The sequence below is a fragment of the Heteronotia binoei genome, chromosome 4, assembly GCF_032191835.1.
Source record: "Heteronotia binoei isolate CCM8104 ecotype False Entrance Well chromosome 4, APGP_CSIRO_Hbin_v1, whole genome shotgun sequence".
Taxonomy (NCBI): domain Eukaryota; kingdom Metazoa; phylum Chordata; class Lepidosauria; order Squamata; family Gekkonidae; genus Heteronotia; species Heteronotia binoei.
In genome coordinates, this window is record NC_083226.1 from 33777764 (window position 1) to 33797763 (window position 20000).

General features: G+C 45.0%; 1 protein-coding gene across 1 annotated transcript in view; it reads right to left on the reverse strand.

Annotated features, from left to right (window-relative positions):
* The window catches only part of PSD3 (pleckstrin and Sec7 domain containing 3), a 204722-nt gene that overhangs the window by 139991 nt on the left and 44731 nt on the right, over positions 1-20000 (reverse strand). Inside the window, exons 3-4 of the mRNA XM_060237095.1 lie at positions 18830-19868; positions 10879-11226 (exon numbers count right to left, since the gene is read on the reverse strand). Of these exons, the coding sequence (XP_060093078.1) occupies positions 10879-11226; positions 18830-19868 (1387 nt within the window). The remainder of the gene's footprint in view (positions 1-10878; positions 11227-18829; positions 19869-20000) is intronic.

A 20000-nucleotide genomic window follows, 5' to 3' on the forward strand; every position in this document is an offset into this window, starting at 1 on the left:
ACAAAAGCAGGATTAGGCCAATGGGACCAGGAATACACATACCAATACTGCACTTTGTTGTAGAGAACTGAAAATAAAAGGCTTGGTGAAAACGTGGGGGTCTACTTGAATTTCATTACACTGGAGTCATCTTTAGAAACTTATGCCCTGCTTTCCAAGGGGAAGGTCACACTTATATACACAAAAAACACAACAGGTACAACACTTGCTGCCACAATCAACAGTAAAAAGCATAATCACCAAGCAATTCTACAAAGAATTGGTCCACACAAGGTGGCAAAGCAAGCCCGTACTATTTAATGGAGTCAAGGAGTTCTGTAACCAGATTATAGGTGTTTCAGTGAAATTCACTTCATATTAAGCCCAGGTCACATTTCCAGTAGAAAAGATTTGTAGGCCTGGCAGATATCTGTATTATTGATCTTTTTAACTGTAATAAAAAGAAGCCTGTTCCCTGCAAAAGATTGAATGGACACAAGCATATGAGTAACTCAGTAAAGTCTATTTCTCTTACAATACGTTGTTAATGTACAGACCTGAAAACAGTCCTTGCCTTAAAAGTCACAAATCTGATTTTAAAGAATAACGTAAGCATTTTGGTTCAAAGGGGAAACAACTTTGTTAGTCTATGATTGGGGGGGGGGGGGGGGACAGAGAACTTAAAGGCCAGAAAATATTTATTCTTGCACAAAACTTTCTGCAGACTACAAATGGACTTCACATGTCCATTAAATCACAATAATAGAAATATAAGGAAAAAGAAAGTTAAAAATCCAATTACCTGGTTTGGAAAACAGCCAGCCCGTAACTATATCACGCTATCAGAGCATTCTATCTCACCGGCATTTCTTTTTGAAGCAACAGAGGGCACCAAAAGCATGCACGGGTTTCTGCTTTTTATGCATCCCCTTGGGGGTAGGAATCTAAACTTGAAAAAAAATTTTAAGGACTTCCTCTTGTTCTGCTTAGTTCCCTACCATGACATCCCTCCAACAGACCTGCTTCAAACAAGCCACGATATACAATGAAATCACCCCTGGCCCCCTCCGCTAACGTTCCCTTTAACCATTTGAAGACTGGCTCTGAGGACAGTGTCAGCTATTTCTGCAGCTGCTTCTGGATTAATTGAGGGGGGAGTGTTCAAAACAGCTGCTCCCAAGTACAGCGTTTACGATTGTTTTCCAATAGGTTCCCTAACATATGTCCTCCTTGTCTTCTCTTTTGTGGATTTCATAACTTGTGCTGGGGTGGGGGGAAAATCCACCAGCAAAAGCAAATTAATACCTCCATTTTACCGACAGGGTTCTTTATCAGCTGGGTTGTTAAACTGTCTCAATGGCTTTTGCATTGTCCCTGATTGCTACAGCGTACTGATTGGAAGGGGGTGGTTTGAAATAGACCTGCGTTTCACTGCAATTGTTTGCTCCTGCCTTTCTCCAGAGAGAAAGCTGAGAAAAGCTGAGTGGGGGCGGGGATGGGGGGGGGGGGGGTTGATAAGACAGACATGACTAATGGATAAGAGACTCCAGGCTGTTACTGTTCTCTGCTGGAATGCATCAACCTAACTAGTGTCTTATGCAAAGGAAGGTGGGGGGAGAGGAAATACTGTGCCACACAACCTAAAAAGTGTTGGATTTCACAAAGATGGGCCAGTTTTCCCAGCTAAGAAGCTGAGTGCTTTATAATACATAACTGGTTATTGTTTGTAATATTCTTTTCTCCTTTTTTTGGTTATTAGTACCTTGGAATTCTTCCCCCCTCTCCTGATCCCAAACACATCTGTATCTTGTTTGCTCCATTTTATCCTCATAATCACTCCGTCAGGTAACTGAGGCCAAGCTTGCACCAAAGGACTGCCAACTTTGCTTGGAAATTCCTAGAGATTTGTGGATGAAGCCTGGGAAGGGTGGTGTTTTGGGAAGGGAGGGACCTCAGAAGAGTATAATGCTATAGAATCCATCTTCCAAAGCAGACATTTTCTCCAACAGAACTAATTTCTGTAGTCTGAGGATCTGCTGTCATTCTTGGAAATCTCCAGGCCTCACCTGGAGGTTGGCATCCCTAGTGCCTTACTGGCCCAAGGTAAGATAGTAAACCTTCACAGCTGAGTGGGATTCACATCTAGGTCTCCAGGTATAATGCCCAACCCAGTACATTATATCAATTTAAGTGACCCTCTCTCTTCCTGTTTGCCTCCATGGTGAAAAACTTTGTTCTTTCAAAACCTGGCTCTCCACCCCCATCCTAAACGGTATAGATCTCCAAAAACTGAAGCAAAGTGCAACAAAGCCTTCAGATTCCTTCTTTGCTGGTCTTGCCCCTCCCATCCTTCCTCTTCCCTACTCCATGAAATGTTATAACTGTAAGTACCTTGGGGCAGAGGCCCACTAGATTTCTAGGCAGCAGTAGCACACTGGAGATGGAGATTGCTCAGTCTGCAAAGTACCACAATTGCCCCTATCTTGCTCTGGAACACACATCCTTTTCCATGAAGCAGAAAACATTACCAGGCAGAACAAATTAAATGGGTAGGCCTTCTGTCTCCATGCAAGGGAGATCTAATATCTGCCTTAGGCCACCCTCAGCCTATACCAATTATGCCACTTTTCTCAGGAGAAACACAGTTGTCTTTGCTCATTGGCTTATGCTGTTTCATTTATTGCCAACAACACAGAGGTGTCTCCATGACAAAATATTTAAAACGTATTTTCATGTATTTTCACTGTTTGGTCACTGAGTCCCCATGTGCCACTTGCCCTACACTTCATCAGGTTCAGATCACTGTTTAGCCTCCTTTGGGAGGTTTGATCAGATCAGGCACAGGTTTCTTTTAATGCCCTACCCTTTGTAGGATGGTCTGTCCACAGATGCTGAGAGAGTGCCATCCCTGCCAGTCCTCAGAAAGAGATGCAAAGCAACTCCGCAACAGAGGACACCCTGTTGGCATTTTGGGATATTTGTTACAGATGAGGAGGTTTATTTACTTACGTCAATCCAGTGGCACCTTAACGACCAACAACACTTATTTCAGCTTAAACTTTCATAAACTGAAGCTCTCTTCATCAGATGCGTGCTACGGATGTCCATAAGAAATACATCTATACTTTTAAGTTACAAACAACAGAAAGGTGGTTCCAAAAAGTGACCACATAGAAACAATAACTAGCCAATGAGAATGTAATCCATTCATGGCAAGTGAGGGCTGCTCCCAACTGTTCATAGTAGGATGAACAAAAAATCAAACTGAGAAATTTGAAGCGAGAACATGCTAAGCAGAATTAATGCCTGTAAATAAACAAGGTGTCATACCAAGCTGTTAGCAACAAAAATAATTGAAGAAATCTTAATTCAGATTTTAATTCAGACAAAGGGGGGGGGAGGGAAGAGAGACAGTGGTAAACCTCAGGATGAATCCTAATTCAGGACAATAACCCTCAGGGTAGCAGCATAAATCCAGGAAGATTAAAATCATCTTTTACTGGTTTCTGAACGCTATGCTTTTTAATATCAGGTTTGTGTCTGTTCTGTTGCAGAAGGACCGTCACATTTGCCCAATTCAGAGCGCAGAAAGGCACTGTTGACACAGAATGGCACATATTATACTGAAGGATGAGCAATCAGAAGAGCCAGAGATTACGTAGCTGCCATTATTAGGTCCTGTACCAGTATTGCCTGAGTGTATACAGAGATCAAGGATGTTGCAGAGTGTGTGTCTCTGTTGGGTGGACCATAGTTAATGCTGAGAAGCTGAGCCAGGATTAGGAAATACAAAGGATAAACTTAGTCTAGAATGCTCATTGCAGCAAGTTGCATACCCCACACAAATTTGTGGCATTAACTACAGATCATTCCAAAATACCCAGTGGCTTGCACTCATAATTGTATGTAAGAAACAGTAGTTTTAAATTGCCATAACCATCAGCCGCAGCTGCCAATGGCTAAGGTACCTGCACAGGCTGCTCTGTCTCAGGATACCAGCCAATAAACTGTATGGTAAAATAAGCAAGAAGGAGATAGAAAGGTTTTGCCAGAAATAACAGGCTCTCTCTTGCATACGCATGCACTCCAAACTCTTTGATGGATGCTACCCCTTATTTGGAAGCACAATCATATAACATAAGCATTACGCTTGGGAGAGTTCCCTTTTCTAAAAGGAAAAAAAAAACCAACCCTGTCCTTTTAGGGGAAATTACACCAAGTACAAACACACAAAAACCTGCATGCTGGCTGATTTCCAACCAGGCAGCGGGGCCTGTCTTAGCTTGGGTCCCACCCCCTATTAAAAGAGCATTACTTTCCAATGTCACAGCAAGTACAACAAAAGTCATGCATAGTTTGGGTTTGGACTTACTGAATGCAGCCAAGGTCAGCAGCTGATAGGCTAGATGAAGAGAAACACCCAGAGACAAAGGAGCCCATAGGGATTCTTCCTGGCCCACAAGCTACTAAAAATGCTTTTTAATTTCGAGGCCATGTGACTGTCTCGCTTTCAGAAACAGAGCAGCTTGGCTTGAGCCCTCTCCCCAAAACTCAGCCCCTAACAGCTGTACTGCATGGAAAAAAGTTGCCCCCCCTCCTGCGCCTTCATTAAAAGGATTGGATAACACTGCTGTCATGCACCATTCCCTTGTCGATCAGCTGATCCGCAGCCAACGTTTAGAGCTTGGCTCTTATTTGCACCAAAGCCACTGGGGTTTCGTAAAAGGTCCCTTCATGAACAGCGGACTCTTGGCCTCTGACCTACGATCTACCTGCTTTGTTTCACTCCTCAGTTACAGTCTACCCCTCTGGCAAAAAGGATGCAAAGTAACTGGTCTCTCTTTGCAGATTAAGATTTTTCTGTGTGGAGACTCGGAATCGGTAAATGCTCCCCTGGCATGTTTTGGATTTTGGAGGACCAGCTGGCTCCCACAATCTGGACCCTCATATGTCAGCACAAAATATTTCTCTCAGCACCAAACTGCCCAACTTTTCTCAACACAAAAAAAGATTAGGTTAATTAAGGAACCGTTTTTGAACAGCAGAATCCTTACTGTAACCAGAAAAAGGAACACCCAGCGTAAGTCCCGGGGGTTGGAGCAAAAATGTTTACACACCCAAGGCAGATGCCAAATTCTATTCAGAACCCCCATTTTGGAACCCAACACCACACACATTTAAAAGAAACCATTCAGGAAATCATTTCTAACAGAACAATGGGCAAGAGTGGTAGGAAAGTTAAGAATGATGGGAGACTTTAAAAAAGATTGCTGTTTTAATCTGTAGAGGGTACAGACTCTCAAACTGCCTACCACCCCACACTTACAGAAACACAAATTAAGAACCAACACCATACAGTTCCCTCTGTTCTCTCACATTCCAGCAAATCCAAGAAAGAAAATCTCTGAGGTGAGGGGATTTGCAAAGGAAGAGGGGGACGGCAGGTAGGCATGGTTTGATATTCAACGTCTGGGGTGATTAGGGGCAGGGAATAATTTAGCCTACCCCAGTACACCCCTTTACTTTAGCTCCCTCCCTCACTTGCTTATCCTTACTGGCAAGTGCACACAGTCTCCACAAACAGTTTTGCTCCAGTTCCTTGTCCCTTCCTCTCTTCAACTCCCCATATTTTCCTCACACACTGTTTGGGTTTTTTTTTTCAGATCATGGCCTCCTTTGCCATATTAAGTTTAAGATACACTGCCGCTGGGCCCTACCACACAGCCTTTCCTCACTCTAGCCTCTTTGGCCTTTCTTCACAGAACCATCACCATAACTCGGTTCCCCTTTTCCTCCGCTCTTTTCTTCTTGCCTTCATGCTCAGATATTGGACCCACTATTTTTCACCTTCCTTTCCCTCTGTCCCTATTCCTCAGACATCTTCTCGGTCCTTAATCATCTGCCTATGTGAGGTTTTAATCCCAGACACACTGACATTATCTTGACAGATACTGAGGCATAACGCCAATTCCAAGCTTCTGTCCCCTCATCATTCTTTCACACTGAGGTGAAAACAGAATGGAAGGTGAAAATGTGTAGTCGGGCTAGATTTAGGCCCCTACTATGCATTATGATTTTTCATAAGTCGGGTCCAGGTCCCCAATTCACTTTTCCCCACAGTCACACAACAGCCATGGGGAATGGCTTTTTAAAGCTCTGCGGTGGTACAGTTCAGCTCAGTACCACAACATGGGGGGAAGGAAGGGTTCCTGCCTTGTCCCCATGCCATTTGCCTGATCCAAAACAGCTTCAGGGGGAAGCTATTTGACTCATTTTAGAGCTGCACGTACATGGGACAAATAACTCAGGAAAACGGTGCATAGGGGATGGCAGGAGCTTCTCCCCACACACATGCAATGGTCCCAAATCACATCCCAACAGACTTTAAAAAAACTATTCCCCACAGCTGCTGTATGGCTCGGGGGGGGGGGGGGTTGGGATGACCCACCTCATTCAAAATTGTGTCTTGGGATTGACTCGCAGGGATGGCCAACAGTAGCTCTCCAGATGTTTTTTGCCTACAACTCCCATTAGCCCCAGCCAGCATGGCCAACAGCAGGGGCTGATGGGAGCTGTAGGCAAAAAACATCTGGAGAGCTACCGTTGGCCACCCCTGCATTAGGGGACAAAGTATAGGGGCAGCAAGCTAGGATACAGCCTGGAGAGGCAAAACCTGCCTTCCTCCCTTCTGCTGTAGTCCATTCTCTGTCTCCAGTATAAAGAATTCCCAACTTTTTATCTTCCCCCTGCACAAGAGTATGTAGATGGGGGGCTGCCTGGCCTCCTCACTTGCAGCCTTTTCTCTCCGAATTCACAGCACTGCAGTGTCTTCCATCCTGAACTCCACGTGGCTGACAGAGGACACCTAGTGGCTGCTTGAGACATTGCTAAGGCTTATTTTTCATATTTCATTTGCTGTCATTCACAGATTCACCTATCCTAAAGATTTCAAGTACGCTGTACCAGCACTGATCAAACTCCACTGTGCTGCAGATCATTTTTCTTATTCTTATTCGACGCCACACTGGTTTATATTCAGAGAGATTACAGATTTAAATTCAGGTGCCTTTCATATAGTGGCTGTAGCTATGACTCATTGATAGAACGTCTACTAAAGGTAAAGGTAGTCCCCCGTGCAAGCACCAGTCGTTTCTATCTCTGGGGTGATGTTGCATCACGTTTTCATGGCTTTTATGGGGTTGTTTGCCATTGCCTTCTCCAGTCATCTACACTTTAATAATAATAATAATAATAATAATAATAATAATAATAATAATAATAATAATAATAATAAATTTTTATTTATATCCCGCCCTCCCCGCCGAAGCAGGCTCAGGGCGGCTAACAGTACATGGTATGTACCATGATTATTATACAAGTCAATTATAAAACACAGTTAATAAATACATTTAAAAAACAGTTACATAAAATTTTTAAAAACTACAATAAATTAAAGGTGCTACATTCAGTAAGGTATATTCAGATGGCTAGATGCTTTCCTCCCAGCAAGCTGAGTACTCATTTTACCAACCTCGGAAGGATGGAAGGCTGAGTCAACCTTGAGCCGACTACCTGAACCCAACTTCCACCGGGATCAAATTCAGGTCATGAGCAGAGAGTTTGACTGCAGTACTGCAGTTTTACCACTGCGCCACAGGGGTCTTCTCAGAACATCTACTACGCATGCTTAGCCGCCCTGAGCCTGCCTTTGGTGGGGGAGGGCGGGATTTAAAAATAAATTTATTATTATTATTATTATTAAGTTCCCAGGTTCAATTCCTGGCATCTCCAATTTAAAAGGAGCAGGTAGAAGATGATGGGAAAGACCTCAGCTTGAGACATTAGAGAGCTGCTGTCTGCCTGAGCAGACAATCCTGACCTTGATAGACCAGTGCCCCAACTCAGTATCAGGCAGCTCCATGTAGTCAAAGTGTTTGCCATATTTTCTTGATTTTTGTTGCCCTGGTCTAAAACTCCTCCTGAAAACACATCACAGGCCTGCTTGTACAGAAAACCGCTTGTCTACAGCAGTTACAATATGTAGGCCCATCTACTTCCATTCAGTCCTACAAGGAAATGGAAGTCCAGTGCTTGGTGGCACTGCTGCAGCCGGGCAAAGCTGCTCCCAGCCCCTTTCTCCATATGGCTTCATGCTTACTAACACGGATCCTGCAGGGAGTGCAGATTGTCGATGTGTTGCCAGATCCAGCAGCGCATCCTTCCGCACACACCCAACCTGTCCCAATGGCAGGCCTCGAACTAGCATTTATTTATAGCGCACTCAGTAGACGGGATGATGCATACTAAAAGGTGACTCAGTTTGCACTTTTCTACAGAATGCACGACCTTGTACAGCAGAGCATACCTGAGTAACAAATTTGTTGATCACAAAAGACGTGGAGGGGGAAATCATTTCAATTTAAAGACACCTATGGAAAGGAGATGTATATTTAGCTGATGTTCCAGTTTCCAACCCAATCTGGTTCACCAGCTTCCCCAGAGTGAAGATTCATTCCATTATTACAAGCAGTACTGGGAAGCTGTTCACTCCGCACTCAAAGCACTGAAGCTAAAAAGCATTGCTTTTCGAGCCCATCCAAGTGCTGTCTCCTAAATGAACTATTTGTTGGAGTGCTTCCGTGCCTTGAAGCAGTACATCATGGAACTGCGATGGCCTACCTATTTGAAAATTATTTCCTTCTGCCATAAGCTTAAAAAAAAAGTGAGAAATTAAATGCAGACGTCTTTGCTGATATAAGCATTGGTATAAAACACAGGTTGGAATAAACAGAACGAAGTTTCTCTCTAAAAACTGTTCCGGATTTAATGACCATTTTAGCCCTGGCAGTTCAAAGCAGGATTTTTTTCAGTGAGTCCAGGGGTTAGTCATAAAATATGTAAGCTAAACACCTTGAGCATAGCAACAGGGCCACAGACGCCTACCCTAAGAAACAGGCTCGACTCAATAATTGATTATGCTGCAGGTTAGGTGGTAAACCAGCAAAATCTGTCCTTTCCAAGGCAGCTGGGCATTATTTTGGAGTTTCTTTCCACTTGGTTGGGAGAATTTGTGGCATATTCTGAATAAAACATCCCCACACTACGTAATTTTAATTTCCAACCGAATCTGCTGCCTGAGGCATGGTTTTTGGCCTGTTCTACCCACAGGTTCAGGCTTGCTGGGAATTGTCACAGTGTCACAAAATAATTACTCAGTAGCAGTACATTGCTATTTCAAACCAAGGACCATCTCCATTAGATGCCATGTTACTGCAGAGCGAGCAATTTTTTCTGCCTCTCCAAAGAGTTCCACTGGGAAAACATCGATATTCATGCTTACAGTGCAACTATGACCTCTGCAGGAACCTGACTGTCTCTCAAGTGCATCTCGGAAAGCAGCAGACAAGCAGTAACTGAACATGCACCACTCAGTTCACAGGCCCAGGTGCTGAGAACCTCGGCACAGGTCTGAATAGATAACAGCAGGGGTTCCCAACCCCTGGTCCATGGACTGGTCCTGATCCTTGTCCTGTTAACAACCGGGCCGTGAGTTATATAATCATTTCATTATATGTTACAATGTAATAATAATAGTAATAATAATAAGACATTGGATTTATATCCTGCGTTCCACTCTGAATCTCAGAGTGGCTCACAATCTCTTTTATCTTCCTCCCCCACAACAGACACCCTGTGAGGTGGGTGGGGCTGAGAGAACTCTTACAGCAGCTGCCCTTTCAAGGACAACTCTGCAAGAGCTACGGCTGACCCAAGGCCATTCCAGCAGCTGCAAATGGAGGAGTGGGGAATCAAACCCGGTTCCCCCAGATAAGAGTCTGCACACTTAACCACCACACCAATAAAGTGCACAACTGTATCATCCCGAAACCCGCCCACCCCGGTCTGTGGAAAAATTGCTTCCACAAAACCGGTCCCTGGTGCCAAAAAGGTTGGGGACTGCTGGATAACAGTTCCTGGAACCATGCCTTTCGGGTTACAGTAGAGGATCATAAGTCTGAATGTTTCCAAAGAGCAAACTCCCCCTGTCCATGGGAAAACTTGTCTGTCAGGGACATGGTATCCCATTCACTGTGTCTAAATCTACCTATAATTAGAAGAGATTCAGAAAAACAGGATGGAAGGCTTATTATATCTACTTACCAAGCAGCATACACTAGCAGCTAATGTAAAAAAACCCATCTAGCTGCAAGTAATAACTATGTAACGGTATAGCGATCCTTAATGTACAAAACCACTTCCCTGGATTCTGGCCCATAAATGGAGCTCAGAGCAGGGCTATGCAGATAAATTACAGCTTCAATTTTCAGCAGCTCCTATTGTTGTGCTAGAGTGAAGGAGAGAGACACAAAATGTCTAGAAATAAAGTGAGGTCACCAGGCCCAGAGACAGATTTAGCTGTCAATCAGCAGTACGAGGGGAAGTACAGTGCTTGGGGACTCCCTCCTCGAGTTAGCAAAACTTGCCTCTGTTACTGCACAGCTCAGCCACTAATGTGGCACCAGCGTGCTTCTTCAAGATACAAGAGCAAGAGAGCTCTGTTTCATTCCAGGCAAACGCCCCTCACTTTGCAGGTCCCTGATCGCTGCAGCTTTAGCTTGCCACCTCTTTTGCCTCACAGACCGTACAAGTGTCCTTCGTAGGCCAGATGCAGCACAGCATCACACACAGTTCCCGGAGACCATCTTGTCCCCCTCCACCAACCCATAATTATCACTAGTACTTTAGGAAAAGTTACTTGTGCGTGTTTTGCCAATTCAGCAGTTTTACCGGCAAGCCAAGCACATCTGTGAAGTGAGGATACTGAAAAGTTCCACCAGCAGGAAGGTTCAACAGCATAAAACATCTGAAGGCGCAGGGGAGAAGGAAAAACTACCTTACCTTTCTAAGGGATAGGCCTCTGTGATGTCTGACTCCTTCATATCTCCTAATCCACTGGCAATGCCGCCACAATGGCCCTTCCCAGCCTCCCTGACTGGAGACCCTTCTAAAAACTGAGCGTCCTCCTTGATGCGTTGCTGGATCATTGGAGTAAGTGGCATTTCAAAGCTGAAGTAGCTATCGGGCTCTGAACATAAAGTCTCCAGCGACTCGGCGCTATAATATAAAGAGGCATTGTCTAGAATGCTTTCAAACTGCGAGCTGTACACATCTGTTGAGACTTCGTCGTGCCTTTGCCCAAGGACATCTTCCAGTCTTCCACTGACCGCTTCTTCCTCCTCCATTACCCTAGGAATCAAAACCAAAGAAAGCCGCTTCAGTTTTTGTTTTAAGACTTGCATGTGGGCTTGCAGGGTGGTTCAGGTGCACACACTGAAAACAGGCTTCCCTTTTGATCTACCAGGTATCGCAGCGTTTACACGCCTGGGTTGCAATTGTGTTTGCTGTGATGCAGAAGGAACAGCCTCGTCCTCCCCTCTGTGCCCCCAGAACAGAGCAGAAACAAAAGTGGTTTGGATGTTATGATGTGTATGAAGAAACAACATCAGCTCATTGTGTTCAGTGAAAAGACACACTGTGTGCCTCTCTGTCCTAGATTAGCCTTCAGAGATTCAGAAGCTTCTGGGTCCTCTCTCCCAGCATCGCAGCCCATTTACAAAACAAAGGGAGAGATTAGGGAATGAGAGAAAGACAATAGTTGTTGTTTTTTAGGGAGTTGAAGGTGATGTGATAAAGGTTCCTTTTCCCACACTCTTTTCTTTCACCCAGAACATTAAGGTTTTTGCAAGTTTTCAAAACACCCCACAAACAAACAAAAACCCCTCACCTACCTGTCAACAGAGGCGATAGTAGGGCAAGTGTGCCCACCCTGGGCAATAAAGCTCAGACTACTAGTGCCAGGAGGTAACCTCATGGGAAGGCCTTAGCCTCTACACCCTGTTGGCCCTCTGGAGTTATTGGTTGATCACCATGTGAGACTGGGTGCTAGATTAATAGACTACTGGTCAGGTCCAGCAGGGCTCTACTTATATTCTTTTGATGTTATACCATACCTTGATCATGGGGATACTGTTCATAGCCCCTTCAAAATGAAATGGACAAACACACCAAGAAACCCAGGAACTGTGTTCTTCCTGTCCCCCACCCACCCCCCATCACAGTCACATTTGAAGATACTCTGAGGGCTTGAATATACTCAATGAATTACTTAGGGTGGCATGGCAACAGTTCCCTCCAGTCTGTTCCCCCTGCTGCTCTAGTAACATCTGCAGAGTTCAACAATAGGTTGAAATGAAACCCATAAACAATTCACTGGTTAACCAATGGGTTTGGTCAGACGACTGTTTCCTTTTGTCTCTTATGGGCTATGTGATCCCCACTGCCATCATTACAACTGAGACTGCCTGCAAAGCGGGGGGGTGGGGGGGGATGTTTTAAGATGAAATGGAGATTGGAAAACAGACCAACAACAGATCGGCTACTTTCACAGTACAAGTGTGGAATATGGATGCCAGCCTCCAGGTGGGAGCTGGGCCCCTGGAATTACAGCTCATCTCCAGACTAGAGAGATCAGTTCCCCTGGAGAAAATGGCTGCTCTGGAGGGTGGATTTTCTGCCATTGTACCCCATCCCTGTCCTCCCCAGGCTCCATCCTCAAATCTCCAGGAATTTCCCAACCTGGATCTGGCAATTCTAAAAAAAAAAGGTAGTCCCCTGTGCAAGCACCAGTCATTTTCCGACTCTGGGGTGACGTTGCTTTCACAAAGTTTTCACGGCAGACTTTTTACGGGGTAGTTTGCCATTGCCTTCCCCAGTCATCTACACTTCCCACCCAGCAAGCTGGGTACTCATTTTACCGACCTCGGAAGGATGGAAGGCTTTCCCTTTCCTTGCTGGTGGCCAGGGGGCACCTGGCAGCCCTAGAATTGACTTCCACTGGCCCTTGCTTTCTCGCCTCTCTTCCCACTTACCATATGATGGTGCTGGCATGCTGGCAGCTGCTGTAGAGACAAAATATGTCTCCCCCTCTCCAAAGGGTTCTCTCAAGCAGTGCTTGAGACACCCTTGGAAGACATTCCTCATCAAACGCCTCCCAAGGGCTACATTGACTCCCAAGGAATACATCGGCATCCATAGTCATAGTCCTGTGTATGCCCTGGAAGCTGCCTAGGCATGGGGAAGGAAGGAATGGAAGAAGAAGAAAGTTGGGAAAGACAGAAAGACCTCCCATTAATTGGCTGGCTGGTCAGTATGCAGCTGACTGGAGGAGGAGGAGAGCAGGTAGAGAAGGATGGAGAGACCAACACTTTAATGCTAATCCCCAGGCTGAAAATGAGCATCATCACTCGCTACTGAAGTCCAAGGAAAGCAAGTTTTGGTGGTATCTTTAACAATCAGATTCTGTGCCAATGCTACATTTCACCATAGGCAGCAAGGCCTTTTGGAGTCACTATAACTGAGAGAGTTCGTGATCTTTCCTCCCAACTTCTTAACCACAGCAGAAGTATCCGGTCTGCACCAGCTCAGTATCAGCCACGTGATATCCTTCTGATCACCAAATACCACACTTCTACGAATAAGTTCACCAGAATCAAAAGGCATTTGTCTTATGAGTAATTTCATATTGACCTAGCAAGCTGAGCCAGATTGGTCCTTTTCAACTTCATATTCATTGACAAAAGAGTTGGTACAGCATCTGGGAGGTCAGTCATTAAAGTAATTAAACTATGGCTCGTTGCAGCTGAGATCCTGACGGTTGTGTTTATAATAGATCATAACACATATTACTCATGCCTGCAGCGTGCCCGAGTCATTAAGTGCTCGCATGCCACGTACAAAGAAAACTTAATGAAAAACTACAATGAAAGGAAATGCTGGCTTTTTCTGCAGTTCGCAGTTTAAGAGGAAACGAAAAGAGGTGTGCCAACCAGAACAGCAGAATCATCCCAACTCTTGTTCGGGCTGTTTTAAAGGGTAATTTGACAGAGGAGAGTGCAACAGAGATTTCTTCCACAGCACTAAACCCAAACACACACCAGGACTGAGGGAGACTGGGAACACATAAGCAAGGAGTGCTGCAGCAGCAACCCAATCTATGGGACTTCCATGCGCTTGGGAGTTGTTTAACTGGCACAGGCCTACAAACCTCCTCCATAGCAACAGGTGTAAATAAATCTGCCAACTATTAGGGTGCTTTATTGCAATTTATCATGTTTTTAACACACTGCCAAACCACTTGAAATGCTGGACAAAGCTCACTGTGTGTGTGAATCTGTTTGTGTGTGTGTGTCCTATGGGTCCTCCAAGCATGGCCGGTGTGTGGGAGTAGGCCAAGTAGGCGGCTGCCTAGGATGCCCCTCTCCCCATGTGCAGCATGTGTGCTCCTTGGAGCTTGCCTTCCCCAATGGAAAGCAGGCTCCACGGAGCGCAGATGCTGCCCGGCTGGTTTCACATTCCTCAGGTTTGTTACAGACCTGGGAAACGCAAAAGTGGACAACACCTGTGCAGTGTGCTCCTCAAAGCCTGGCAGGGATAAATTAACCAACTGTAAAAACTGAAGAAAAGCCAATTACAGTCTCTAAAAACTGGCTCCTGTTCAAGTTGTGTGCTGCCATTCATCCTTCCTACTCCACTTTTACAGAGCCATGGAGTGGGAGCCATAGCTCAGCGATAGAGCATCTTTCTCACAAGCACAAGGTCTCGTCACTGGCACCTCCAACTAAAAGGATCAAGTAGAAATGGCCATGTGAAGATCTTGTTCCTGGCACCTCCAGCTAAAAGGATCAAGTAGTATTCTCACCATTTTTATTGCTTAATCTCACAATCTTTTAAAACATTAAAGTTTAAAATAAAAAAACCTGTAAGTTATAAATGTGAATAGTTTCAAGTTTCTTCATTTCTCCTACAATTCTCCTGTTTTTTTTTAAATCTCTGGAGGAGGGTGCTAGTGGGCAGCTCACCTAGGGCACCAAAAGCCCTAGCACTGGCCCTGCCTCCAAGCTAAACAGAACACACTACAGCCCTTATACAGTGGTTTGTCTAGGATGCCAACATACTGGCAAGGCCTAGTAATCTTCTAGAATTACAGATAATCTCCAGATCACAAAATCAGTTCCCATGGAGAAAATGGCTGCTTTGGAGGTGAGCTCTATGGCATTATATCCCACTGAGATATATCCCTACCCAGGGCTTTTTTTGAACAGGAACACACGGGAATGGAGTTCTGGCTGGCTGGGCATTGGTGGTGTGACCTGATATGCAAATGAGTCCCTGGTGGGCTTTTTCTACAAAACAGCCCTGTGTGAAACAATGGTGATGTCAGGGGTGTAGCCTAATATACAAACAAGTTCCTGCTGGGATCCCTACCCCAACCCTTCCCTTCCCTAGGATCCACCCCCAAATTGGCAACCTTCAGCTTCTCAGATGACAGATGACCCTGTTTTTTGCCTTCCCCCAACAGGCAGCAAAAACCTACTGAGCCTGTTTGGCTGCCTGGCCTAGCAAGCTAAAACCTGTGCAGTCTGTAGCAGACACCATGGAATGATAGCAAAAGAGCAGCAGAAGAGCAAAGAGCTATGGGAAAGGAGAAACAACAGTATTCCATTTGCATGGGGCAGGAGGGGCAGTCAGCTAAGGATGAAAGAGCGCAGCAGAAAACGGCATGTCTTCTGATTTTTCAGTGATGGGTTATCCCACCTGCCCACCCCTAACACAGAACAGAACTTTGAGCATGATCAGAGGACTACGAAAATAAATGAAAATAAAAGGTAGCTCCATCTCTGTATGCGTGCATGCAGCCGGGTGTGCTTGTGTGTGTCTCTCTGTGTTAGAGTGACTAGCTCAAAGTCACCCAGCAAGCTTCTATGACACAGTGTGGTCGGATCTGAAATACATGCAGGGCCCATTGGTACTCAAGCATCTCTATTTTTTAAAAAAATGTGACGCATGAAAAGACTTGCTCGGGCTTTCTTCTCCAGCCATAGCAACATCAGTCAAGGAAAGATACAGCAAGCATGACAGTCGTTGTGATTTTCCTCATCGGCTAGAAAAAATGGAAACCAGGTACAGGCTCATTTCTCACTCAGTAACTGAACAGAAATACTGCCTGTGCATTTTGTGTCATCCCGCTGGATCTAAAAGGACCAGAGAATTACTCTCTCTTTTTAAATAAAAGTTTGGAACATGGGCCATCTATTGGTCTTGCACTGCTGAAATTTAGGGTTGCCAACCTCCCCGTGGTGGCTGGAGATCTCCTGGAATTACAACTGGTCTCCAGACAACAGAGATTAGTTCCCCTGGAGAAAATGGCTTCTTTGGAAGATGGACTCCATGGCATTATACCCCACTGAGCTCCCTTCCCTTTCCAACTCAACCATTCCCAGCCTCCATAATCTCCACGTATTTCCCAACACAGAGCTGGCAACCCTTTCTAGAACTGAGACAAAACCTAGTCCACCAATCATGTGAAACCTTAAATGAGAATCACAATATCTCTGCCAAACTCAATTATCCCTCAGCAAACAGTTGTGTCCAACTAATTTATCCAAAAATGTTTTACCTGATCTTTGTTTAACAATGCAAAAGACAGGCCATTCCAATACTCTAGCCCCACTGAATAGACCTGAGCAGGGGTCATTTTGTAGAAAAAGAGGTGCTGGAGCTTATTAGCACAACTCATTTGCATAAACCATTTTCATATGCCACATACCCTGACATCACCAGAAGGTGTACTAAATTGTATCAGCTCAGCATCTACCTTAAAATGCTTATTGAATTAGAATTGTCATAATAAAACCTTACTCCCATCCTACTTTTTAAGTTACTTTGTTATGTGGCCACAGTGGCCTGATGATTTCCATCTATTTGCTTTATATGTTTCAGTTGTTTTCCCATTTTTAACGGGGGGGAAATCAGAAAGTTTGTCAGATCATATTGATCAGCAAAATTCTCACAAGGGGTTTGAACAATGGAGCCCAGAAACAAGAATTGGGGGGGAGGGTAAGAAAGAAGGCGCACAATAAAATTTAGAGGTTCCAGAGCTCTGCTTCTGTGAGGCCTGGACCTGAGTAGGATTCTGAATAAACCTGCTCTCCAGCTCCCCCAGGTTGGCACTTTCCCCCCAGTCTCTATTTAAATCCCATCCCGCCCATCTAATCTGTTGGCTGCATAACCAAGGAGGAGGTTTTTAAGATTATTGTTTTCATTTGCGTTTTTCCTGCAGTCAGGAAGCCCTGCTGAACAGCTTTGAAATAACCTGAATAAATCAAAGCAGCAACGCCTGGACATGTTTAGCATTTCAAAATGTAGCCTTTGACTGGCCTCACACCAGAATATGTTGCTTGGTGGTAGAGCCTGCTATTGCTGTGACAGAGATGCCCAGAGAACTGGGAGGGAGGGGGAAGATGCAGTTCTTTTGCAGCTCTGCAAAAGCTGGTAACGTCTTTCCTTTTTTTAGGGCACATGTCCTTCTAGTACAATTGCTGCCTTTAAAAGAAACAAAAAATATCTTGCTTAAATACCGGGCCTTTGGATGATTAAATGTGTGAGGAAAGAACAGTTATATGGGAAAGGGGCTGTGGTTGAATGGCAGAACATCTGCTTGGCATGCAGAAGATCCCAGGTTCAAGCCCTGGCATCTCCAGCTAAAAGGATTCCATAATAGGTGCTATGAAAGGCCTCTGCTTGAGACCCTTAAGAGCCACTTCCTGTGGTACTAGACAATACTGGCCTTGATGGGCCAAGGGTCTGGTTCAGTATAAGACAGTGTGTTTCATGTGTTTGTGCAAAATTTAGCTTGCATATTCACCGTGTGTGAATGCAACAAGACAGAGGAAAACATACTCACTTAGCCAGAGTGAAAAGTGAATCTACTCCTGACCAGTTAAGGAGCCCACCTCCCAAGAGACAGCACCCACCATCTTAGTCTTCATTCACTGTAGGATCTTCTGACTGCCCCCATAGCTGTGGATGTGGCTTCACTGCACTTAGAATATCTGAGAGAGCGTCCTCTGCACATGAACTCAAAGTACACGTAACCTCATCTCCAGGTCAGCTACAAGTATTTTCAGTCATACATTGTTTTAAGAGTACCCAACTGGAAATGCAGGTCAGATACTTGGGGCCCAATGCAGATCAGGACCACCTGGGAAAGGAGTTCAAGCCTTTCCCCCTCCATTTTGTTTCCCTGATGCAAAGCTGCCCTGGAGGGCACTATTTGACCCCCTAAAAGCTGCATGTGTAAGCCCAGAGGTATAAAGGTCTGCTCTCCACGTGAGCCAAGGTCAACGTCAGAGCTCAGTCCCCAGTGGGGAATGTTTAAAACAACATCCAATCTACAGTCCTTGTGGACAACCCAGACGTAACCCAAGGATAGCATAACATGGAGAAGGGTCATGCACTGAAGGTTTGTTGCCTACTGAAGGTGTGTTTGGAACATACCGGAATCTCATTGTTTTCAGCTGTGGCATCAAAGGCCAGGAGGACTTGACAAGCTGTATCCATTCACCTTTAGTGAGCTCATCAGAACATATTTATGCTGTCAAACTTTTGAGCCATAGTCTTGGAACAAACCTACTTTTTCTACAAGGTGCACATCTAAATGTGTTGCTGGTGTGTACTTGGTGGAGGAGGGGGAATGTTCTATGATAGGGTAATATTCTGTTTTGAGAGTTCTTTGGGTGACATTCTGTTTTGTGATTTTTACCTTTTTGGGTGGGGGTGGGGGTGCGCGCATACCAGGCTCTGGGTACCTTGTAAAGAAAGAAAGTCCCTCAAAGATAAATAGCTATCTTCTCTGTCTTTCCACCACAAGGGCAAGCCAATTTAGCCTAAGACAGACTACGCCAAAATCCTCAAAAAGTTGGGTTTCCCTCTCACACCAGAAATTTTTTACCTGTCTTTGTTTAGCACAGATTTCCTGTCCCCCATCAAGCTCTTTTCTTCTTCTTCTTCTACAAAGACTTCGTCCTCTCCACCCTCAGTCAGTGATGCTAAAGGCCTAAGGCTTTCCCATGATCCACTGCAAGAGCTCTCAGGCAAACCAACCAACGAAGATGAGGCTGTGGATAAAGTGTGGTCAATTGGTATTCTGGAGAAACTTCTCCTTTCTACACTATTGACTTCAGAGTGTCTTATTCCCTTCTCCTCCTCAGCTTTTTGTATCCAAAGGATTTCCACCCCTTGAAATTCCACGTGTTTGCTGACAGCCATCTCTTTTGATAGCCTCCTCTCAGGGGTCTCATCCATTTTGTCTGAATCATGCACAGAAAATTCCTGCTCAAAATTTGCCCAGGCACTACGGAGAATACCAGCAGTACCCTCATCTTTGCTCTCTGGCCCTTGCAATGGTCTATGGCCATGTATCTCACACCTTGTGTGGCCCTTCTCAGTCACTTGGGAGGCCTCAGGCTGTATTTCCACAGTTAAGACCATGGTTGAATCTTCTTCGGTAATCCAGTACAATTTTCTCTCAGCTGTCGCCCGAGATGGAAGAGGCATTTCTGAAGGGTCTTCTTGGCCTGCAAGAACGTTCCCTCTGGCCACCTCCTCAACTGCTCTGTCAACACACCTCTCATTTTCCAACTGCATCTCTGAACCAAAAGCATTATTCTCTCTACCCTGTGGCTCTTCATATTCCGAGTCTTGAGAAACTGTCAAAATGCCTCCTGGTTTATCAACCAATTGCGCAGTTTCTTCTTCCTTGGGGAATGTATGTAACTCCTGAGAAAATGATGCTGTATCTCCTCCAGATTTACCATTCTCAAGAGGCCTCGGAGGCAGCTGATCACTTGGCCGGCCATCTGGAGCACACGTTATAGCCTCTCCGTGAATCGCAGATGGTGTCTCCCAAGCTCTGGAACTTTCTTCCATGGTCCCGTATTCCGGGAATTCATTGGGGACTTGTGGGATGAGGGTGCTGCCTCCACGGCCACCTGCAAAAGCAAGCAAAAAAGTGAGCCCTTCACTCCATTACCAATATTTTTACTGCATTCCTGCTGCATGGAAATAGTGTTCCATTTTGGTCTCTCCTCGCATGAGGTCACTAAGCCTTTTTAAAAAACAAC